The 20590-nt window shown below is 36.8% G+C and overlaps 1 protein-coding gene across 2 annotated transcripts in view; it reads left to right on the top strand.

Moving 5' to 3' along the window:
• Nucleotides 1-7007: 7007 nt before the first annotated feature.
• The window catches only part of vn (membrane-bound neuregulin protein vein), a 78383-nt gene continuing 64800 nt past the window's right edge, over nt 7008-20590 (top strand). For both annotated transcript variants that reach the window (XM_028308917.1, XM_028308839.1), the window contains exon 1: nt 7008-7518. In XM_028308917.1, the coding sequence (XP_028164718.1) occupies nt 7098-7518 (421 nt within the window). In that variant the 5' untranslated portion in view covers nt 7008-7097. The remainder of the gene's footprint in view (nt 7519-20590) is intronic.

The raw sequence follows: 20590 nt of genomic DNA, 5'->3' as shown, positions 1-20590 counted from the left end.
AGTGGTGCACATTATTATTATTATTATTTATATTTTGTGCTTTTTCCACCTCAGCTTAAAAGCTGGAAAATTAAAGATCAGCTACGGGCATTGCCAATTATTATTATTATTATTATTACTCCATTCAACGGTATTTACTCGTACTCGTACGTATTCATATAAGTCCATCGTATTAGCAGAGTATCGTTCCATGCGCAATTTTGCATCAGTGTCTCTTTAGTTGGTACGTAATATCCTTAAAACCTCATTTTAAAATTGACTTCTCAGCGCCCTTTAATAAAGAAATTAATCTACTGAAGAAATTGCTAAATATGCACTGGGTTTACTTACATTATTATAATGCTATATGCGTCGGAGTCGGTTGCTGGAGACTTTAATACCTTAAAGTGCGCGCGAGTGGGCTGCGGTATTCAAATTGTGTTACTTGTGGATTTTTTTAATGGCTCACATTTTAAGTTTATAGTAACACACTTTGCTATATTTTTTGGCCTTAGATACAGCCTCTTTCACCTTTAACTTTTTCTTGTTTTATACAGGGTGGAAACGATAAGTGATCTCACCCGATTATTTCTAAACTATACAAGATATCGAAAAACTGGTTACTGATCCTGAAAGTGCTTCACGAGCTCTTTCAAACGGTGCTAATAATAGGTTTCAGAATAAATTGGAACTATCCGAAAATTCAATGTTTCCAGCTTCCATACATTTGGTAAAGTCACATTATTTTAAAAACAACACATGATATCGTAAAACTGATTACTGATTCTAAAAGTGCTTCACAAGCTCTATCCAATGGTATCAATAATAGGTTACAGAATAAACTGGATCTATCCAAAATTCAATGTTTCCTTCTTCCATACATTTTGTACTACCACATTCATGACACTCATCTCTTGACAATATTATAGCAAGTAAAGCCTAAAACTAATATGTTTTCCATGAATAATTTAAAATAAGAATACAATTTACGAGTTTATTTTAAGAGTTTTTATTAAATAAAAAAAATTACACATCTAATATTGTGTGTCTGGCATACATTTAGTATGTAAGCTGGAAACATTGAATTTTTAGATAGATCCAGTTTATTCTGTAAGCTATTATTGGTACCGTTTGAAAGAGCTCTTGAATCACTTTCAGGATCAGTAACCAGTTTTTCAATATCTTGTATAGTTTAGAAATAATCGAGTGAGATCACTTAACGTTTCCACCCTGTATACTAGCGGCCGCCCGCGACTTCGTACGCGTGGATCCCGTTTTACCCCTTAGGGGGGCGTACTACCCTCGGACCTCGAGGTGATCCGGGCTGGCAGCACGAAGGTGGCACGCCAGACCGCGGCCAGGGACGAGATGAGCAGGCGAAAGCGCGAAATTTTGGAGTCAGTTGTGCATACTTGGCAGACCAGGTGGGAGGGAGAGACGAAGGGTCGGGAGCTCAACCAGTTTTTCCCCGACGTGTCTGGGAGACTCAGCATGCGCTGGGTCGAACCAGATTATGTGACTTCCCAGGTTCTTACGGGGCACGGCTGCTTTAACAAGCGGCTGTGCAACATGGGGTTGAGGGACAGTGCGAGCTGCGATTGCGGTGAGCTCGAGGAGGACCGTCACCACATACTGTGGGATTGTCCCCTATATAGGAACATACGCGAGGAGCTGCTGCAGGGAGTCGTGCTGGAGACGCACGGCCCCGCTTGGTACCCCGATCTAGTTGCGTCAGAGGCGAACTTCAAACGGCTCAAGGCGTTCGCGTACAAGTGGCATACGAGGAGGACAGCACCGAACAGTTCGGCGCCATAGGGTGCCACCCGTTATGTGATAGTCGCAGCCCCAGAACGGGGAGAGTAGCATATATAGGGACAAGGAAGTAGATCAAAGAATTTGTAGGGAGTCAAGCGTTGCGCGCGGCAGAGTGCAACCTGCTACGGCAGACGCAGTTCCGCGCGCATCTGCCGCGATTCGGCCAGTTATAACCGCAAGGTTGGCATGGCCATGGGTGGTGGTGGGTTGTTACCCCCTTAGGGGTGCAGTTTCGTAAAATCCTTTCTTAGCGGATGCCTAAATCATAACATCTACCTGCATGCCAAATTTCAGCCCGATCCGTCAAGTGTTTGGGCTGTGCGTTGATTAGATCACTATGTCAGTCAGTCAGTTAGTTAGTCAGTCAGTCAGTCAGTCACCTTTGAGTGATTCGTTGTAACGAATAATTGAGGACTCTACCCCAATGTTACACTATGAGCTATCATAGACTACTTTTAACCACTCCTCTCTCACATACTCGTAGTTATAGATCGTTTCATCCACAAGACGCGCCCCACCAATTTTTGGTCGAGGGAAGCGCGGGGTGCGGGGAGTTTGATCCAAGCAATCCGAGCGTCATTATTGTATTGTGCGTGCACACTCATTGATAATTTAGCGTGTACCGATAACACTCAAACATTAGCGGAAGAATCATGGGGCGCGTTTTCGTGGATGAAACGATCTATATTATGTAAGTTAACTTCAAAATAAGCTATTTACCTACCCTACTTCAATGTCACAAGCCCATATCAAGTTGCATAATTACAAAACCTTTGAACATTACTCATCTTTACACCTTTACGACTAAACACCTGTTTCGGCTTTACAACCCAGCGCCTCTACCTTCGCTAAGACAATACTCATTGTCATCCCTTAACACTATTGTTTGCAGCACGTGGTCACCATTACAGGGGTGTGGGAACCAATGGGTCATGGCGAAAGATAAAGAAAATATCTTGTTAACACCTAAACAATGGTGTAATAAAACACCTGCAATTTAGGAGACACTGGTTGTAACCGGATGAAGGATGTTTAGATAATATGCTTATTTATTTATTTTCTTTTTTATGAACAGCACATTTTTTTTGCAAAATGATACCTATTTCGACTTACTTAAGACGTAATATAATTTACGTTGATGTTCCGTCATCTACGCGTAAAAACGAAATGCAAGTTTGTCGCGGTAGCTTTTCAAATTGTGCCAAACGCGTGACTCTACACCAAAGATGCACAAACCGAAGCCCGCTAATAAATATAAGGGGTAGACCTTACATTAGAATTTGATTCGAGATCGTGATCGCTTTGATAACTCTTCAAGCTTCGTTCAAAAGCACTTTAAGCTCCACTTTCTTCACAAGGCAAGGCAAAGCGCCAAGCGAGCTTCTGGCTGTTTTTTTTTTATATCTGGCTGTATTTCCAAAGAAATAAAACGGAGTTCCCGTTCAATACCACCCTTATTTGAAGGTCCTGACGCCGGCTAGTCAAAGACGTGAAACAAGCCTGATCCGGCGACCAATTAAAGGTCCACAATAGCGCGTACCCACGTGCGAACCTTAAAGGTACAACTTCCTAATAATGCGTAGTTTAGGGGACAGGCAACTAATTAGACTTGACATAAAATACTTCTATGCAAAATGTTTTAACCACCTTAATATTTTTTTCTACTATTTTTTTTTATCCACAACGAGGAAGCTCTTGGCCTGTATCTCACCTGATGGTAAGTGATGATCAAGCCGAAGATGGGATTTGCTTATACTCGGATTTCAATCATAGAATTTCATTTCGTTCGGCCAAATTAAAGTAATTTTTTTCTAGATGAATACTCGTAGTGTAACTTTCTAACATTATTTGAATTCAACATTTAAGTATTTCTTATTTCCAGGAATTGGCCTTAATATTCAAACCTATTAAATAATGTTATAAGGACACAACAATGTTAGTGATTTATTTTTGAAGGCGAGTAATGAAGCCAAGGGTGTAATAATCAATGTCCACGCGTGTCATGCGATGCGTTGATTTTCAACACACTTGCAAGAAATAAATCAAATTTTACTTACTTAAAGTTCATAATTAATGAACTTTTGGATTTAAATGCTCAATTATTAACTTCATTACACACCATAACATATATTTTGTGTACACTATTTCTACAGCAATTAATTTAACGTACGAGCATAACATTTTTCTTCATTGCCAGATAAAACACTGAACGTGTTTAAAAAAAAGTCCAATTTGTTCCACATTCAACTCTACTTTTCCAACACGACACTTAACAATGTACGTACTTTGTCCCCTAGCCTAAGTTCCGCCGGTCTTTTTGGTTAAAAAAAAACTGTATCGGTCATTCATAAATTGGTGAATGAACACCTACCTGGGCAACCGGGATGTTTTCCTCAATTTGTTTACTTTTTTAGCCGGATGTGATTTGAGACCGTTACGGCCTCCTGGATTGTGAGAAACATTTTGTGAATGACAGCTTTTTTTAAAAGCCCGCCTTCTTGGGAACCTTGTGGGATGACTTGAGCTTTTGTTGATTAAGTTGTCACATGAGAATTTGGGGCTGGGTGAAAGTATACGTGACGTCAGTATTGTAAAAAAAAATTAAATACATTTCATTTCAATTTGCAGTAAAAAAGGTTTTCTACCAAGGCACTTACAGGGCAGATAATATGTACCATCCTAGATTGCGGTCAAATACCTGCCGTGTTTTGCATAAAAAAAATTATAGTTAACCACTTTGTTACTAAAGTCTGCGAACAAAATTAAAAATTGAGAGTTTTATTAATAAATACAGTATTATAAAATATTATTTTAATATTAATAATAAAGAATTGGGCGCGAGCGAAGTAAATAAACAACATGAAAAAATCTAAATGCCTAAAGGCGGGACTTTTTTCAAGTTGTTTATTTAAAATGAAGTTAGTATTGTACTCAAATGCCTCTATCTACCTCCTGCCTAACTCTACACTCACTAACACCGACAAATCTCGGACCTACGTGGGGTCAAAGCTACGGCGCTACATCGTAGTCGCTACGAGCTCAAAATAGGGGTGTCCACTTTGAAAAAACATCGATGTTTTTTTCGATTCGATATTTTGAAACTGTACATCGATTTCTTCCGATGTATCGGAAGAAAACATCGATGTTTTGTATAAATCGAGTACTTTTTAAAGATTTTTTATAATCCACTAATTTAAGCATTGTATTATTAAAAAACAGTAAAAGCCATACATGAGAAAAATCTTCATTATACAGTGTGAGTCACGTTAAAGTGCACATATGAAAATAGGTGAAACTAGACCTATTTTTATCGACAAAAAAGAGGTCAAAAATTTTTTTTTTATTTTTTTTTTATAGATTTTTTTTTCTTCCAATTACTTCTCGTAAAGAAAACGTAATAACTTTTAAACTAAGAGGTATATCCTTATCAAATGAAAATAGTAATAATACTAAATAATAAGCGATACTAAAAAAATACATAAAATACCTTTCACTTTTTGAAAAAAATCGCTTTAAAATTCGTGTTTTTTTGGTTATTTGATAAATTTCTCCAAATAATGCCCCCACCCCCATATGGGTTATATATGCATATGTTGTGATAGGGATAGAGACATGCAATTTTTGGTTTTACAAAAGTAATACGATAGAGAATAATACAAAGTAATAAAAAATACCTGTTATAGGGGCATTTTTTGGAAAAAATTATCAAATAACCAAAAAAACACGAATTTAAAAGCAGATTTTTTTCAAAAAGTACAATTTTTTATTATTTGTTGGCATTTTCTGGGTATTTTATGTTTTTTTTAGTATCGCCTGTTATTTAGCATTATTACTGTTTTTATTTTATCAGGATATACCTCTTACTTTAAAAGTTATTACGTTTTCTTTACGAGAAGTAATTGTAAGAAAAAAAATTCTTTAAAAAATTAAAAAAAAATCTCAAAAATTTTTTGCACAAAAAAAACATCCGCATTTATTTTTATAAGTTTGTTATATCCTAAGTATTTCCAGTGTTCTTTTGGAAGACTTTGCAAAAACAACAGTTTGTTTAAACGTTTGCCTTTCAGGCTATTTCTTTGTTGATTGACACAAACAAACTCGCCAACCGACACGCGTGACGCGACATTGACATATAACAGTTTTTTTTTTAATTGTCACTAGAGACACTACTCACTGCACTCGTACGCAGTGTTGCCAACATTTTTAAAATACAAGTTGGGTTGTCCGTATAAGTAAAATTTTAGTGGTCAGACTTGAGTTTTATGAAATTTTAATTGGTTATCATCGATTCGATGTTTTAACACTGAAAACTTAAAAACATCGATACATCGAGTATTTCAATAGCTTTTCAAAACATCGGATCCATTCGATGTATCGCATTGTAAACATCGATGTTTACGATACATCGATGTATATCGAATATCCCTAGCTCAAAACACGTTAGAATCAATTACTTACTATGCGGCCTGTGTATAATTATAATCCAAACATCGATAAAAATAGACAACACTGACAATTATGATTCTTTTTATTAGTTACTGTTTAGACAAAAAAAATGTTTTAAGTACTAAAAACCGGTTTTCTACATTAGCTAAGTTATTTTTAAAATTGCTAAAATATTTATGTAGGTAATTTGCGTAGGTTTTCTTTTTACGATTGAAAAAAACTTAGGTACTAGGTCGCTTACATTTTTTCTAATATGTATTTAATTATAACTTAATTGTATGAATTTGCAATTCATTTAATTTTATTTATTATTCATTTGATTAAATTATACACGTCTCACCTGCATGTAAATAATGGTTTAAAATAAGTCCTTATTATAAACTAATTAATGTACAAAAACGTTTAAATAAAAGTTAAGCGACATCGGCTTTATTATTTACTACTAGACCTCAAAAGTTCAAAATTAAGCATTTTGAAACAATCAAAAAAGCATTTTCAATCATAATAATTATCTTTCCATTTACAAAACCCAGTTTATTCGATATCATACGAATTTTACACGCTAAATTTCATCTTTAGATATTATTACTATTATAATGTAACCGCAACTACACCAACAGGATTCAAGTTGCTAGTGGTAGAAAAAAGCGTGAATACCACCCCCAATCAGGTGGTAACTAATTACTAACAAGCGAATTAATCATCGTGCGAGATAAATCAGACGCGCGTGCCCGCTCCGTGCGGTACTATTTTGGTAGGCGGAGCGAGTGAATCAGTCGAGCGCCAGTCGAGCGCAGGCGGCCGACGCGTACGGAACGCGAGCGTGACGTGAAGTGTGAACGGACCGCGATGGCGCGATGAGGGCCTGCGGGACGGCGGCGTGGTGCTGGGGCTTGGTCACCGTCGTCGCCTGCGGTCTGGCCGCGCCGCGCCGCCTCTACTGCGAGCGAGCCGACGTCGCCTGGAGGGCCTACCGGGCCCCCGCGGCCTTCGAGGCCCGCGTGCAGTCCCTCGCTCCGGACGCAGCCACCGTGCAGGTGCGCCGTGTCCTCCGCCGCCAGGGACACTGGCCGCGGGAGGACTCCGTCATCAGGCTCAAGCTGCCCCCCCAGGAACCCCTAGAGTGCACCGGACGTTTCGAAGTGCCCTTACAGAACCGCCGCGACTACATCGTCTTCGCTGAACGGAGAGGCCACGCCGCGGTCGCGCTCGGACCGCCCTTGCGGAAGAAGAAGAATCTGCTCCGGCGCATCCGAGCCGTCTACAAGCCGGGCTACAGTGAGTGCCTTGTGTTATGTGTTGTGAGCAACGAGCCACATGGTAAGGTACCCCCGATTTTTCTTCTCTCCATGTGGTTCAGTTGCATGTCTATTTTTAAGATAGTTCAAAGAAAACCACGCAGACGTTAATAACAAAGCATAAATTACATATACACTGTACACAAATAGAATTTAAGATGCCAATAAATTTTACTGGTAGCAAATTTTAATTTGCAAGAGCAGGTGTATGGTGGGAACAAGTAGCTATTACGAGTCCATTTTAGGTGCAGTGCTCAGGGTTGCCAACCCCGGAACACGATTATTTAATTCATAATTCCTCAATATAGTTAATTTTCATAATTTTCTGTACTTACTAACGGCCAAAAACCTAAAGCGCTTTAAATCCAGAACTAAACACAAAATAAGTAACGTTAACATGTCTGCTTTCTTTAAACCCATTAAAATATACGAAATTTTAAATAACTCTTTCAATTTTCATAAGATCAATAAAAATCGATATAAATTTGCACAAACCCAAAAGTGCAGCCCCAAAGCCCATAATATCAACTCACTCTATCTAAAAAATATTCAACATGACTTTGCAAAACCCTTCCAAACCCCATAGATCTATCTTGGCAACCCTGGAGTCATGGGAGTAAGGTGGTTATACACTACAGCGGGCGACTGCACGCGCTCATTTATGCACCCCTCGGCTCAGGGGCAAGGAAATAGGAGCTTAGAGGCTATAAATATATATATATAAATATAAGTGGCGGATAATAGCAATGGCAGTTAAGATCCGTATCGTCTTCGGCTTGTGTTGCAACGATTACCGTTAACGCTCAATCGATTTGACAATTTGATCCCGGTGACTAACTATCCGTCCTTAGTCACGTACCCTTAATACCCAGTTCTGTTTACTGAATTTTTCGTTAATTTGATAAGCACTCTACATTTACTTTTACTTCTAAACATAACTATTTATTTCAAAATCTACAAAAATAACAATGATCTATCTTTATAAACTTATTTAATCATTAAACAATATCAACACCACTGTATTCCTGGCAAAAAATAAATAGTATAAAGAAGTTTGCTCAATAGCATTACTAAAACTTATCGCAAAAAAACTACATGAAACTTGAAAAGTTAATATATTTTCAGGTAATTCATAGTTTAATTATAATAAATCTAAATTAATGTTTTAAAATCTGTGTAATGACGAGTTGATCTTGATTTTTATCTAAGCAAATTATTACCAAAACACCTGAAATTACAATCGCTTGATCGACAAATTATGCGTAAGAGCAAATCCTTTGCTACCATTCGTTTCACAATTCCGATTTACGCTGTCCCAAACAAAAGCCCGGAATGTCCCCACGAACCGGGACACCTGGCAACACTACGCCGGACGGACAGGTCGGAACTGGAGCGTATAATGACGTCACCCATTCAGAGCCGTGCCGAATCCGACCGCTGACAGTGGACTCCCGGTCTAGACCGACCCACGGTCTTATAGGAATTTAAACTAGAATTTGGAGACAATAAAGTCCAAATTTCACCGTGATGAAGGATTTAATGACGCGAATGCATCCACCTGTTCTGTCAATAGAACCTCTTGATGAGACAGGTGATCAAAATGACTACCAACACCTTCGAAGTACTCCACGTACTCCGATACTTTAAAATGTTGATGATTATTTTTATTTGTCGTTGTTCCTCATTTTCTTTAATTTTTATAAATATTTTCATTATTTTAAAATCAATTTCAATATTCTGCTTCTTATCCTGTCATCGAACCAATTATGTTAAAACATTTTGATATTTACTATCCGGAACAAGATTACACCTTAAGCCTTGTGAAACGCAATGCAAATAATCCAATAGCAAATTAAGATTAGTAATATTTTCACTATTATTGTACGATTCTTTACTACCATTTTCATAAATGCTCATAGATACTGCATAAAGAATAAGTCAAATACATATCTATCTGAGGAAATCAATCTCCACATACTACCATTATAACTCCGTATCACTGGAAAAGTTTTCCAACCATAGTGCTGCTTCTGTTTACACGACGCTTGAAGCACATTGTTTAATGTTTACCTTCTGGATATATCCTCAGTTTTTCCTTTGTTAATGTTCTTTCAATATAGCCTGTAAATCTGTCTCAAAGATTTTGATGTACACACTCAAAACTTTCGCAGCTTTTAATGTGATGGCTTGTTTGGACTCGTCACTTATTTGTATGGTGTTTACAAATCATCGCAATGCCAAAAATTCTGTTTACGATTCGTATGAAGACGTTTTGATATGTTTTGTAAATATGAGTATTTGTAGTATGCATTTTGCGTGGAATTTGCTAAATCGGTTATTGGCACTTACAAATTTAATCGAATTCAGAGTAAACATTGGTATAAGAATAGACATTGCAATGAACGTTGGATTGTTCAAAGATTTGACGAGCGATAGCGCTTCCGTATGAAGACATCACATCATTTACAATCCCCCTAAAAGCAAAAGCATTTACAAACATGTATATTCTACATTAATCACTAATAGAACGATCTTTTAATTTTCTCAAAGCGTCGTGCGCTGCCGTCACGCCTTGACAGCCGTCCATTATTCCTGCCATGGTCCGATGACTCCTGTCCTATTAAAATATTAACATACGTAGTATTATAAATTTTACGATCAGAGTTGTTAAGATTTGAAGATAATACTCAAATAGCACTAGCAAAGACTAATCTTGAAGATCTAGTTATAAAAGACGCGGTTACGAATGGAAGACGAGCGCGCATATTCTATATCTACTGAAGATTTAATTGTCTCAGTAAAAAACTTGGCATGATATTGTTTGGTATAAAAGACGGTATGTGCACATCAGATGTTAGCAGCGAGTAGACTTATATTTTAATTAATTTACTACAAAGCACTTATATTTTTACAGCATATTTCACGATGTTATTTTAATTAAATCAAATTCTAATCTCGTAAGTTTTCATAGAAGCAGGAACAGCTCATCAATTTAGATGAATAGACGTTCGTTTGAATCTACGAGTTGAAAAGTCATAAAAATCATTCATTTTCTGCAAATAGCCCTATACTAACTATATATAATAATATAACTTTAACCCCGTCATTGAAAATTGGACCCGATTTGATCGTTGACGTGTCCCCACTATTCCCAGTAGATCATCTAATTCCAACTTCGGCCATAATCTTTAAACTCCATAATATTTAAACTGAACCCTAGCTCCGACAATCAATGGCGGTGGCCTTGTAGTGAACATCCGCACCCACCCATGGTGCCCATTGACGCCCGACTAATCGACCCGGCCTGATTGATACCGTGTTTAACTTTATAGTCATTCAGGCAAATTAGGCATTAGACGAGTGATGAATGACAACTTAAATGCACAGACTAGGACTTATACTGATGATAATCATTAGCTAAGTAATTAAGATGTCTGTTATTAAGCGTTAATTAAATCAATGTGATATTTCTGTATCTAATACTTAACTTAAAACAATAGCGTGATAAACTAAGCTATCAATTGATTCTTCACAAAGTATCCTAAAGACGCACGCACGAGGTCTATAGAACTCATTGCAATTTTTTTCTTAGTATAATAGCTCTTTATACAAAACATCCTTCTTTGGGACAAAATCAGTCATAAATTTTAACGATCTAGTAAGAATCGCATAAGAAATTTAGCTGAGACTTATTGACGTCGAGTTCATATTTTTTAAACGTTTACCAAACCCTAAAACATCTTTAATTTAATTTTATTTTGTAAAGATTGAACAGTATTTGGTAAGGCCTCCCTAGTTAAAATTAAAAATATTTGCGAAATTGGATATCTAAATGGATATCTGCATTACGCTTGCTATTTCCCCTAATAAGGAAGGAATGTCTAAAATCCTTACATGATTCCAATATTAATGAGGATGTTATAATTTAAAAGACCCGATCATCACTCATTGGGTTTCTTTAATTCAATAGCTTTAATTTGAATTCAAAGAGTCCGATGATCGTTTTTGGCTCATCGTCGCGTATCTTTTGATCTAGGTCAATACAAACTGGATTCAGAAGCAAATGTCCCTTGTAAGGCTCGCGATCCATATCCTTAGGTTCCAATGATTGGTGCAGATCAAATGCCTGGGAGGTTTATGATGATTTCTGGTTACGATGGCGAAACGTTTATTTTCGTTGGAGACATCGTAACTGAGGCTATCGTATTAGTATCAAAAATTACTTTAAACACCATGTTTTGATTCATTATAAAATCCAATAAGATTTCAGATAACTGTCTCAATTTTAGATAGGTGAATTAAACACCAATAATCATCGTCGTCAAGAATTTTTTGCGTATTGAATGAATCACAAAATGATTAGAATTACATAAAAATATTCTTTTAACTAATATTATCTAGCTAGTATGTATCGCTGTTGGTTTCTATAAATAAATAAATTGCATTCCTAGAAAAGAAACCATACTTCAAAGCAACAAAACACCTAGACTTTTTAGAATTGAAAATTCCTCAGCTGATTACCATGACTCGTAATTACCCCATTAAAGGCTTTATCTTAGAGAGTGCAAAGTCTTAGATTTGTGGACCCGCAAGAAATCTGCATGGCACTCGCACCGTGGCGGGTGGGCTCTAATGCGAGGATTACGCACCTACCGCAGCAGGGAAGTAATGACGTCGAGGTGGGAAGCGGGAAACAAACTGGGGAAAGAATTGACGATGTGCTAGCTGAGAGAGGAATATCGATTCGGGTATGATAATGATGATATTGATGTGATGTCGGTCAAAACTTGAGCCGTGATTTTGATTTCTGATTGAAAAGATGTTTTAGTAACACAAATTGATCGGGTGATAAAAATATAACATAGATGTATATGGATAACATTCTTGGTGTTAGAAAACTACATTTACTCTTCTAGATTTTATTTCCATAATTTTTAACAAAGAAAAATTTCTAACAATAAACGACAAAGGAATTCGCAATAATCAGATATTATTAGAAAATATTTCAGATACAAACTACAAAACTGTGATGACTCAAAAAATTCCAGCGTCGAATTCGCTATTGCAAGTTTAACGACGTTTTTATGGACACAACTACAGTTAATACACGATCTCGGATCATCTAGCCTGCTTCCGTCTCTCCCAGACGTCCAGACGTCTAATTGGGAACCACAAAAATACCTAGACGACATAATGTGACAAATAAAAATTCCGCATCACGAATTTATCGCGCGAACGCCGAAACACAGGAACGGATCGCGTCTGGCAAAACACGGATCTTCGAAGTGACTGTGGTTAGTGATGTTGGTAAAAATCGTAAGGTGTATATGTTGATGATCTTCTTATTTTTTCCGTCTGCTTCATATGTTGAGTCTTTTAGGACTCCTTCCCACTGCAATCCAGTTTTGCGGGATCCAGTTACGCAGCCCGCAAAACTGTACTGTCATTTGAACACACATTAATGTGTTTTTGAAATTCCAATTACAAATTCGAACGGATCGGTTTTTTGCGGGACACTTCAAACGGGATGTTCGCGTGAACTAAATATTCTACTAAACTTGATCCTAAGAAAAACATTTCCTGCAAAAAACGGAATGTCCAAGCCCAACTGTTGCATTAAATAAAGTTATCTGCTGATTACCGTGAAAAGTAATTTAAGTTAAGAATTTCTGTCCATAAAAAGCACCTTAAAAGATCTTGTGTCATAATAAAATATCAGATTTAACCTTAAAGCAAATTGTTTAACCACCTGCAATTGAAAACTCAAAAACGTTACATAATTTTTGTATACCAACAAGTGACTTTAGCGACCACACAGCGTCACTTTCTCCTCAAATATCGCACTCTATTTTTCCCTCGTAAATTTAATGGATGCAAATGATAACCCGGGCATTGCGCAAGAGTTGACCGCGCTTCGAGCCAGTTTCGGCAAACTCGCAAATGTCGAGGGCGTGGCGCGGTGCAGGTTACGAGCGATACGCGATGAGTTTTAACTAAATTAGCAAACATATGAAATGTAATAGTGGACCCACAAAGTGGACCGACGACTCTTAAAGGTAGCGGAAGGCGCTGGATGCAGGCCGCCACCAACCGGCCATCATGGAAATCATTGGGGGAGGCCTATGTTCAGCAGTGGACGTCCTATGGCTGAAACGATGATGATGAAATGTAATGTCTTATTCCAGAGAAAATGCTCCTCTAGCCCTCTTCCGAACTGCTACTACTAACCAGTTTGCAGAATGTTCACTTTTTACGGAGATTTCAATCCTCAAGTGGAAAAACTTTTTGGACTTTATAGAAATCACAAATTTTGTAAGACATGACAATGTATAAAATGTAGGTATATCTGTTATCTATCAAAATTTAGTTAAATTAATTTCAAACATTAGCCAATGAACGAAACCTTTATGATAAAGGGCTGTTAGTACTTCGTACTGACTCGCTAAATTGATATCATGAATTCAAAAACTTTTTTTTTATTTACATAGTCTCCCCAATTGAATTATTTCTTGTTCTTTTGACTCAAATTTCCCCCGCTGACGCTTATGCTTTAAATGTATCAAAGAGCAACACATATGACATTTAGAATTAATTGGAGGGCGCAATTGAACGAGTGAAAATGTCGACCGATTAATGAAGAAAGCGCGGGTCTGTGTAACGGAGGAAAAATGAGTCCATGGTATTTTGGACACCGATATCGGACCACCGGGAGAGTCCGCTGCTCGGTTATTACTGTTGCATGTGTACGCTCCCGATTCGCTGACAGGTTGTGCTGATAAACATCGAGTTGCTGATCATGTTAAATCAGATAATAAAATACACCTTTTGAGTAATTTGAAGATTAAGGATATCGTAGAATTCGTAGACTAAGAAGTGCGTTTCATTTCGCGTTTATACGATATTATAGTTTAAAAGATAAAAGAAGAAACTACAGTGACTGTGGACCCTCGATAATTCTTATACAAAATTTTCGGCAAATCTTATACACCTAAAGCATGATTGAACAAGTTGGAACTTGTAGGTTATGCGCCACCACAACTGTTCTCAATGCGTGTTGTCTCAGTTTGTTTTTTACTATAATATAGATAGTTTATAGTGATTTTGGTTTACTGAATTCCACATTTTTATTATGTTCAAACGGAAAATTGGAAATGGATTGGATTGATTTGTAATTAATTTTTCAGATTACAAAGTACTCTTTTCTCCAAAAATTTCCAGAAAATCGAGGATTAGACTCTACACTCATATAAAATCCGATAAATCCGACACTATTCTGCAAAACGTTTGTTGGACTACCGCGCGGGTTCACTGTATAGAGTAGATAGTTCTTTTGCTTTATCAATTTTTATTCGGAACTTCTCCAAAAATCTGTTCGCTTAAAATATTGGACCAGTCTCTTGAGCGCTTGCTCGTAGATCTCTACAAAATCTGCAGTTCCATATTATGAAATTAAGGCACACGTTCACGCAGGGAAATCAGGTGGAAAAGGAGTAGGAAGGCCTTTGCCCTACAACGAGCCATCATACCCACTCCATTAAAATAATAATTTATATTCTAATGATCCTTCTGATGAGTCTACCATTTAATGTCAGTAGGATTGCCAATCAATCGACATTAGCACAATACTAATTAAATTACTATGTTAATCCACCGGTTTTCCTCTAATATCCATACAGTGAGCCGTGTATACGCCGCTCACGTAGTAAGATAGCATCGCCCGGCGCCACTCCATAATGGGACTGAGTTTTTCTAACGATTTCAAATTAATGTCACCTTTATGTCCTGACTATGAGTGAAGTGGTAAATATAGAAGTAGTAATGAACTTTGCGCAACACTTTAACTGGAATAATAAGGCTGGAATCACGGGGATAAAAGACTAGCAAATATCCCTAAAAGAATCCAAGAGATATCCCCGAAAAACAAACTCATCCCTTATCAACGAATATAAACCAAAGAAAAAGGGAAATAGGCCAGTGCCAGTAATATAAGATGAGTCAATGAGTTCTTACCTAACTTTCTTTTCTCCTAGACACCCATAAACACCCCATAAAAACTTCTGAACTTACGACACTAAATCACCCAAATCGAACCACCGTTTTGCTATGAATCTACTCCGCACGCGAATCCGGCATATTTAAATCTTTCAATCTCTCTCGCTTTCTCTGGAGCGAAAAGAGGAGGATAGATGCGTTGTATTGAAACGTTTTGCGGAGTCGACCCCAAGTTTGCCCTAAACCGTCGTTCTAACATTATAATTATAACGCCGCTTACGCAACAGCTGAAGTGGTTCGAACTGAAATATTATTTTAGGAGTTCACAGACCGACCAGCCGAGCTGGGAGCACAACAGACTCTCAACCTTGTCTTTACCTGTTAAAGTTTGTTTTGCAACGTATACACGTTGTGCATTTGTGACGTTTTACCCACGGGCCACCACACGTGTCGCATATCACTCAGCAACGCGCTTCCTTTTCGACAATAATAAATAAAAAAGTTGGGAACGCACTCCGTATCGGACGGTTTTATACTGAAATCAAAAAACCCGTGACATTTCTCACGTAATATTATGTGACTTTCCAACAGAAAGCAGTTCCAACTTCTTTCTGTAAGATTTGTATTAAAATTCTAAAAATTCAGACAAGTGTCTGTCTCAGTAGCAACTAGGCATAAATGATTGACAAATTCAAGAGTACGTGATTTTCAATATGAACTTCAACGACGTAATTTCTGACGATTGTCTACTCTGTCATTGGTATCTGTTACATCTAGACCTTTCTTAATTATTTCTCTTTTTCTTATTACCTCCTTTAATTTCTTTCTCACCTGTACTCCACTAATTAAGGCAGTATCCGCATACAGACCTACTGATAAGATAACACCAACAACAGTCGACATGTCAATCTGGGGGATTATCTCTCGCTCTTATTACGTCACGTTAAGGTTCATTATGCTTTTTATCGTTCGGCTAACGGAGTCTCGACCGAGCGGGGTATGTAAGGCAGGGTCTAAAAACCAGCCTATCCTTATTGGGGGGTCGATTATTAGCAGGTCGAATGCGGACCTCGGGCACATTTGTCAACCGGCGGGTTATTTTGACGAGCTTTCGGGGAAATTTATTTAGTTTTGGTCAGTAAGATAGAGTAAAATAATCTTTCAACACATCCAAATCCAAAATATTCCATAGAACTTAGATAGGTAATGTGAAAATTGTTAGATCACGAGCCTGATATATTTTCTTAGACAAATAGGAGTTGTGTTACGTCGTTATTAGGTACATCTTCATTGTTATTTTCCCAACAAGTTAGACTGAATATCTAAAGAAGTAGTAAGAGTAAACATTATATACATTAGTTTTTTTAATCTTAATTAAGTTTCGTGGGACAATAAAATGATATTAAACCTTGTTATTGTTCTGCAAGAGATGGTTATCGTTAGTGATTCAAATTAAAGTAAAATACCTGCTTATACCGTATTCTAGTCTAAGGGCAAGTGACTCTGATACAAAGACGACTCGCATCATCTTTTCCGCAACTAGTAACTAGTTATATCTTGTTTTGTCTTCAATTTAATATAGCATGTGAAGCCCTTTGTTTACATATCTGATTCACTAGATTTTTCTTGACTTCATCGCTCAACGATTTCAACTCGTGAGAATTAGCAAACCTATAAAAATGGTCCGAGGCGACATTCTTATAAAGGTCGAATGGATATAGCAAACAAAATAATAGATGGCGCTGTAAACAACACTGAATCACGCTAACAATGTTCCTAAAATGTGAAATGTATGTGATGCTGCTTCAGTTCAATTAGATTCTCCCCGTTGGAAGATATCCAAATGCAATTAATGGTTTTAGGAAAGCATAAGAATGGATAAAATATTTGACTGCAAACCAATTTCGGAAAAAAGATTTATCTTCTCTCACGATTTTATATGACTATGGAAACTTTGCTGATTTCTGTCCTATTTTTTTGTGTTATTATTTGTCTGTATATCAAAATTGTTTGTTTCCCTAATATAAATAAATAAAATAAAAAAATGACAGTATCGAAAGAGTTAGTTAAGGTATCCAATAGTTTTACCCCCAAACAGTTAAGGTATAGATAAGGCCATTTAAAACTAAGTCAACCTTTTATTACACTGACCTGGCGAACTTCGTATCGCCTCTGTTCATCAGAAATATTGTAGGATCAAATCTTACCTCTTTATAATATTAGTGTAGATAAAAAAATCAATACAACTGACGTCTACTAAAAGGCTAAGGCGTCTTCCGTATAGGTGATAAGCTACTGGACCCAGTATCCTTCCTTGCGATAGTATCGGCACCTCGCTAGCTCATTGCGCACGCGGCTCGCATCCACATAACCAAATATGAAGCAAGGCCTCGGTTCTACTACTAGGTGTGGTGCAAGTTAGGAGCGTAGTTAGGTGATTGAAAAGACGCCTATGATTTTTTAATGGAAATTATTATAATTGACCTTTTATGAAATAATGACAAAATTATAGCTGTAATTTCTTTATCAGACAACTTTCGTCATAATATTTTATGATACAAATATACATATTATTTGCCTATAGCGATTAATTATGTCCAAAAACAGAGTAGTTCCCATACGGCAAAAGAACTTAGAGACAATTAATTAGCAGAATAGTAAATTCACAAAATGTAAACCGTTAAAGTAGACGTAAACGTAATAAATAGATAGATAAAACTTTTATTTGCATAACAGAAACAACAACACACAATAACAGAAACAAAATAGACAGTGTAAAGACCAAGTAAAAACCTGTGCCATTAACGGAAACTATAAAGATTCCAACCACCCAAGAAAACTCTACCCCTGTTTGCGATGACCAAACTGGCTCTACATCTAACTCCAACGATAAAGAATAAAACTCGTGCCACATTTTTTGATAACTCGACATGAATAGTTATATAATTTTCAACAGAATATCTTTCAAATAGTTCGATGTTCTATTCAGAATTTTGTTATAATGAAGATGAAAATCTTCCTCTAGAGTGTGAAACTTGGGCCACAAAACACGTTCCAATCAATTCAACTCCTATAGAGTTATAAGTTGACACATCAATCTCCAATCTCAGTACAGCCATTTGTATTTATGTTACAACTTAGAACAAGGCCTGAATTACATTAGAGCGCCATTTATTCGGAAACCTCACCGCAACATAGAATTTTATCGTTTTGTTGTTGTTTTTCTTGATCTAACTTAGCGGTCTGAACAGCAATTTTCTTCTTGTGAGAAAACTTTCGAAAAACATCCTGGCTTTGATAGAGGCAACAAATGTGTAAAAGACAAAGGAGATAGCAATTGTTATGTAAACAATATTGAGCATTTGAACGACTTTATTTACTTTGACAATACTTCTCTTGATGGTGAAAAGTCGAAGATTGTACAAGCCACTATCTATCAAGCTTTGTGGTATGTTTAATGTCTTAATAAAATTGTAAATAATATCAAAGTAGACAGTAGATATAACCAAGTAGATTTTGGAATAAAAAATATTTTGTGATGAAATTTGAGAAACTTGAAGATGTAACAAAGTTGTAAGTCAATTCACACTCTTCTACCAGGCCTAAGATACTATAAATTCTCAGTAACAACAACAATGGTCTAGACCCCACAAAAGGCTAGACTAAACATTTACCCCACTGTCTAAAGCCAAACAGTAGGACTCCGCTCCTAGAATCCGACGCTTGACATGCGGTCAGGTATGCAAGACTTGTGGAGTGACATGCTTTGATTACAGACTGATCTGTGTGCTAACTGCTGATTTGAAATGTTGGGTGTCATGAGTCCGATAATTAAGAGACTTAAACTTGTTAATGGTCAAACATTATGGATCTAAAGTTACAATTTTCGCATTAACTAATAACTTACAAGCACCTTCACATACTTTTTCACTTACTTTATGACACTTTAAGAGACCCCAAATGTTTTGCTTTTCATCATTTTTCTGATTGACTCTATGATCCCAATACGGAAATGACAAAAACATCGCGTCCAACGCCCGTATTATTCACAAACATTACTATGAGGTCTCACAGTGCGCTTGGACGCTCTTGCGTTTGATATGCTGCTTCACTTAAGCAAGCATCGTTTGTGAATACTAAGAAAATCTATCTTTACATAATTTGATAATGAAAAAGTTTCAACTTTTTCATGAACTTTAGACTTGTGTACAATACTTGACTCGTTTATCATTTGGCTCTAGATCAGAATGAACGCATTGTCCTTAGTAATAATCGTTGATTTGTAGTTGCGTCATCATAGCTACCTAAAATAGTGTAATTGGCAGAGTTTCTCGATAAATTGCTTTTTAAATGGCCAAAAAAGCTAAACCTAAATTTCATACACCTAGCAATATTTGTAAAAATATTATCTTTTAGAATAGTAGTAACAATATATCTTGTAAACTTTAGTTAGATTTAAATAATATTCCTTTTACGGCAGCTGGCCATGTGCCAGTTGGACATCGACAGGTTTTACACCTCAATTATGTTAAATCTAAAACGATTCTTAACGTTATAATACATAATCTTTAAAACTTTATTAAAGTAGATACAACTGTAAGAATGTTTAGAACTCAAAATATTTCAAAATTTCACAATGATTCATCTGATTATAGCCACGGGACTACGGGTGTCTATGGGCGACGGTAATCATTTACCATCAGGTGATCCGTCTACTCGTTTGCCTCCTGTCATATAAAAAAACTTCAAAATTAAATATCTAACGCTCCTGACATAAAACCAGTAAAATTTAGATCAGATGATCAAACCAGACTAGATGTGCACATAAAAATGTGCCTACGTTTTTATCTCAACAGTTTTTAAATTGTGCCGGCCGGACGTGTAAACATACGGGTCAACGCATTGTTCAGTGTTTCCAAGAAAAATCTCGTTTTGCAGATCGATTTATTTTCTTTCTGGCCACGATCAAGGCAAGGCTGACCGTAAATTTGTTATCAAAATAACGATTAGAAATCAAACGGACGCAGGTTAGCGTACCATCCCTATATTGTTGACATTCC

Source organism: Ostrinia furnacalis, unplaced genomic scaffold (assembly GCF_004193835.3).
Source record: "Ostrinia furnacalis isolate ACB-3 unplaced genomic scaffold, ASM419383v2 OfSCF0058, whole genome shotgun sequence".
In the NCBI taxonomy this organism is placed as follows: domain Eukaryota; kingdom Metazoa; phylum Arthropoda; class Insecta; order Lepidoptera; family Crambidae; genus Ostrinia; species Ostrinia furnacalis.
Note: the sequence above shows the minus strand (reverse complement) of the source record. Positions and strands in the feature narration are given on the sequence as shown.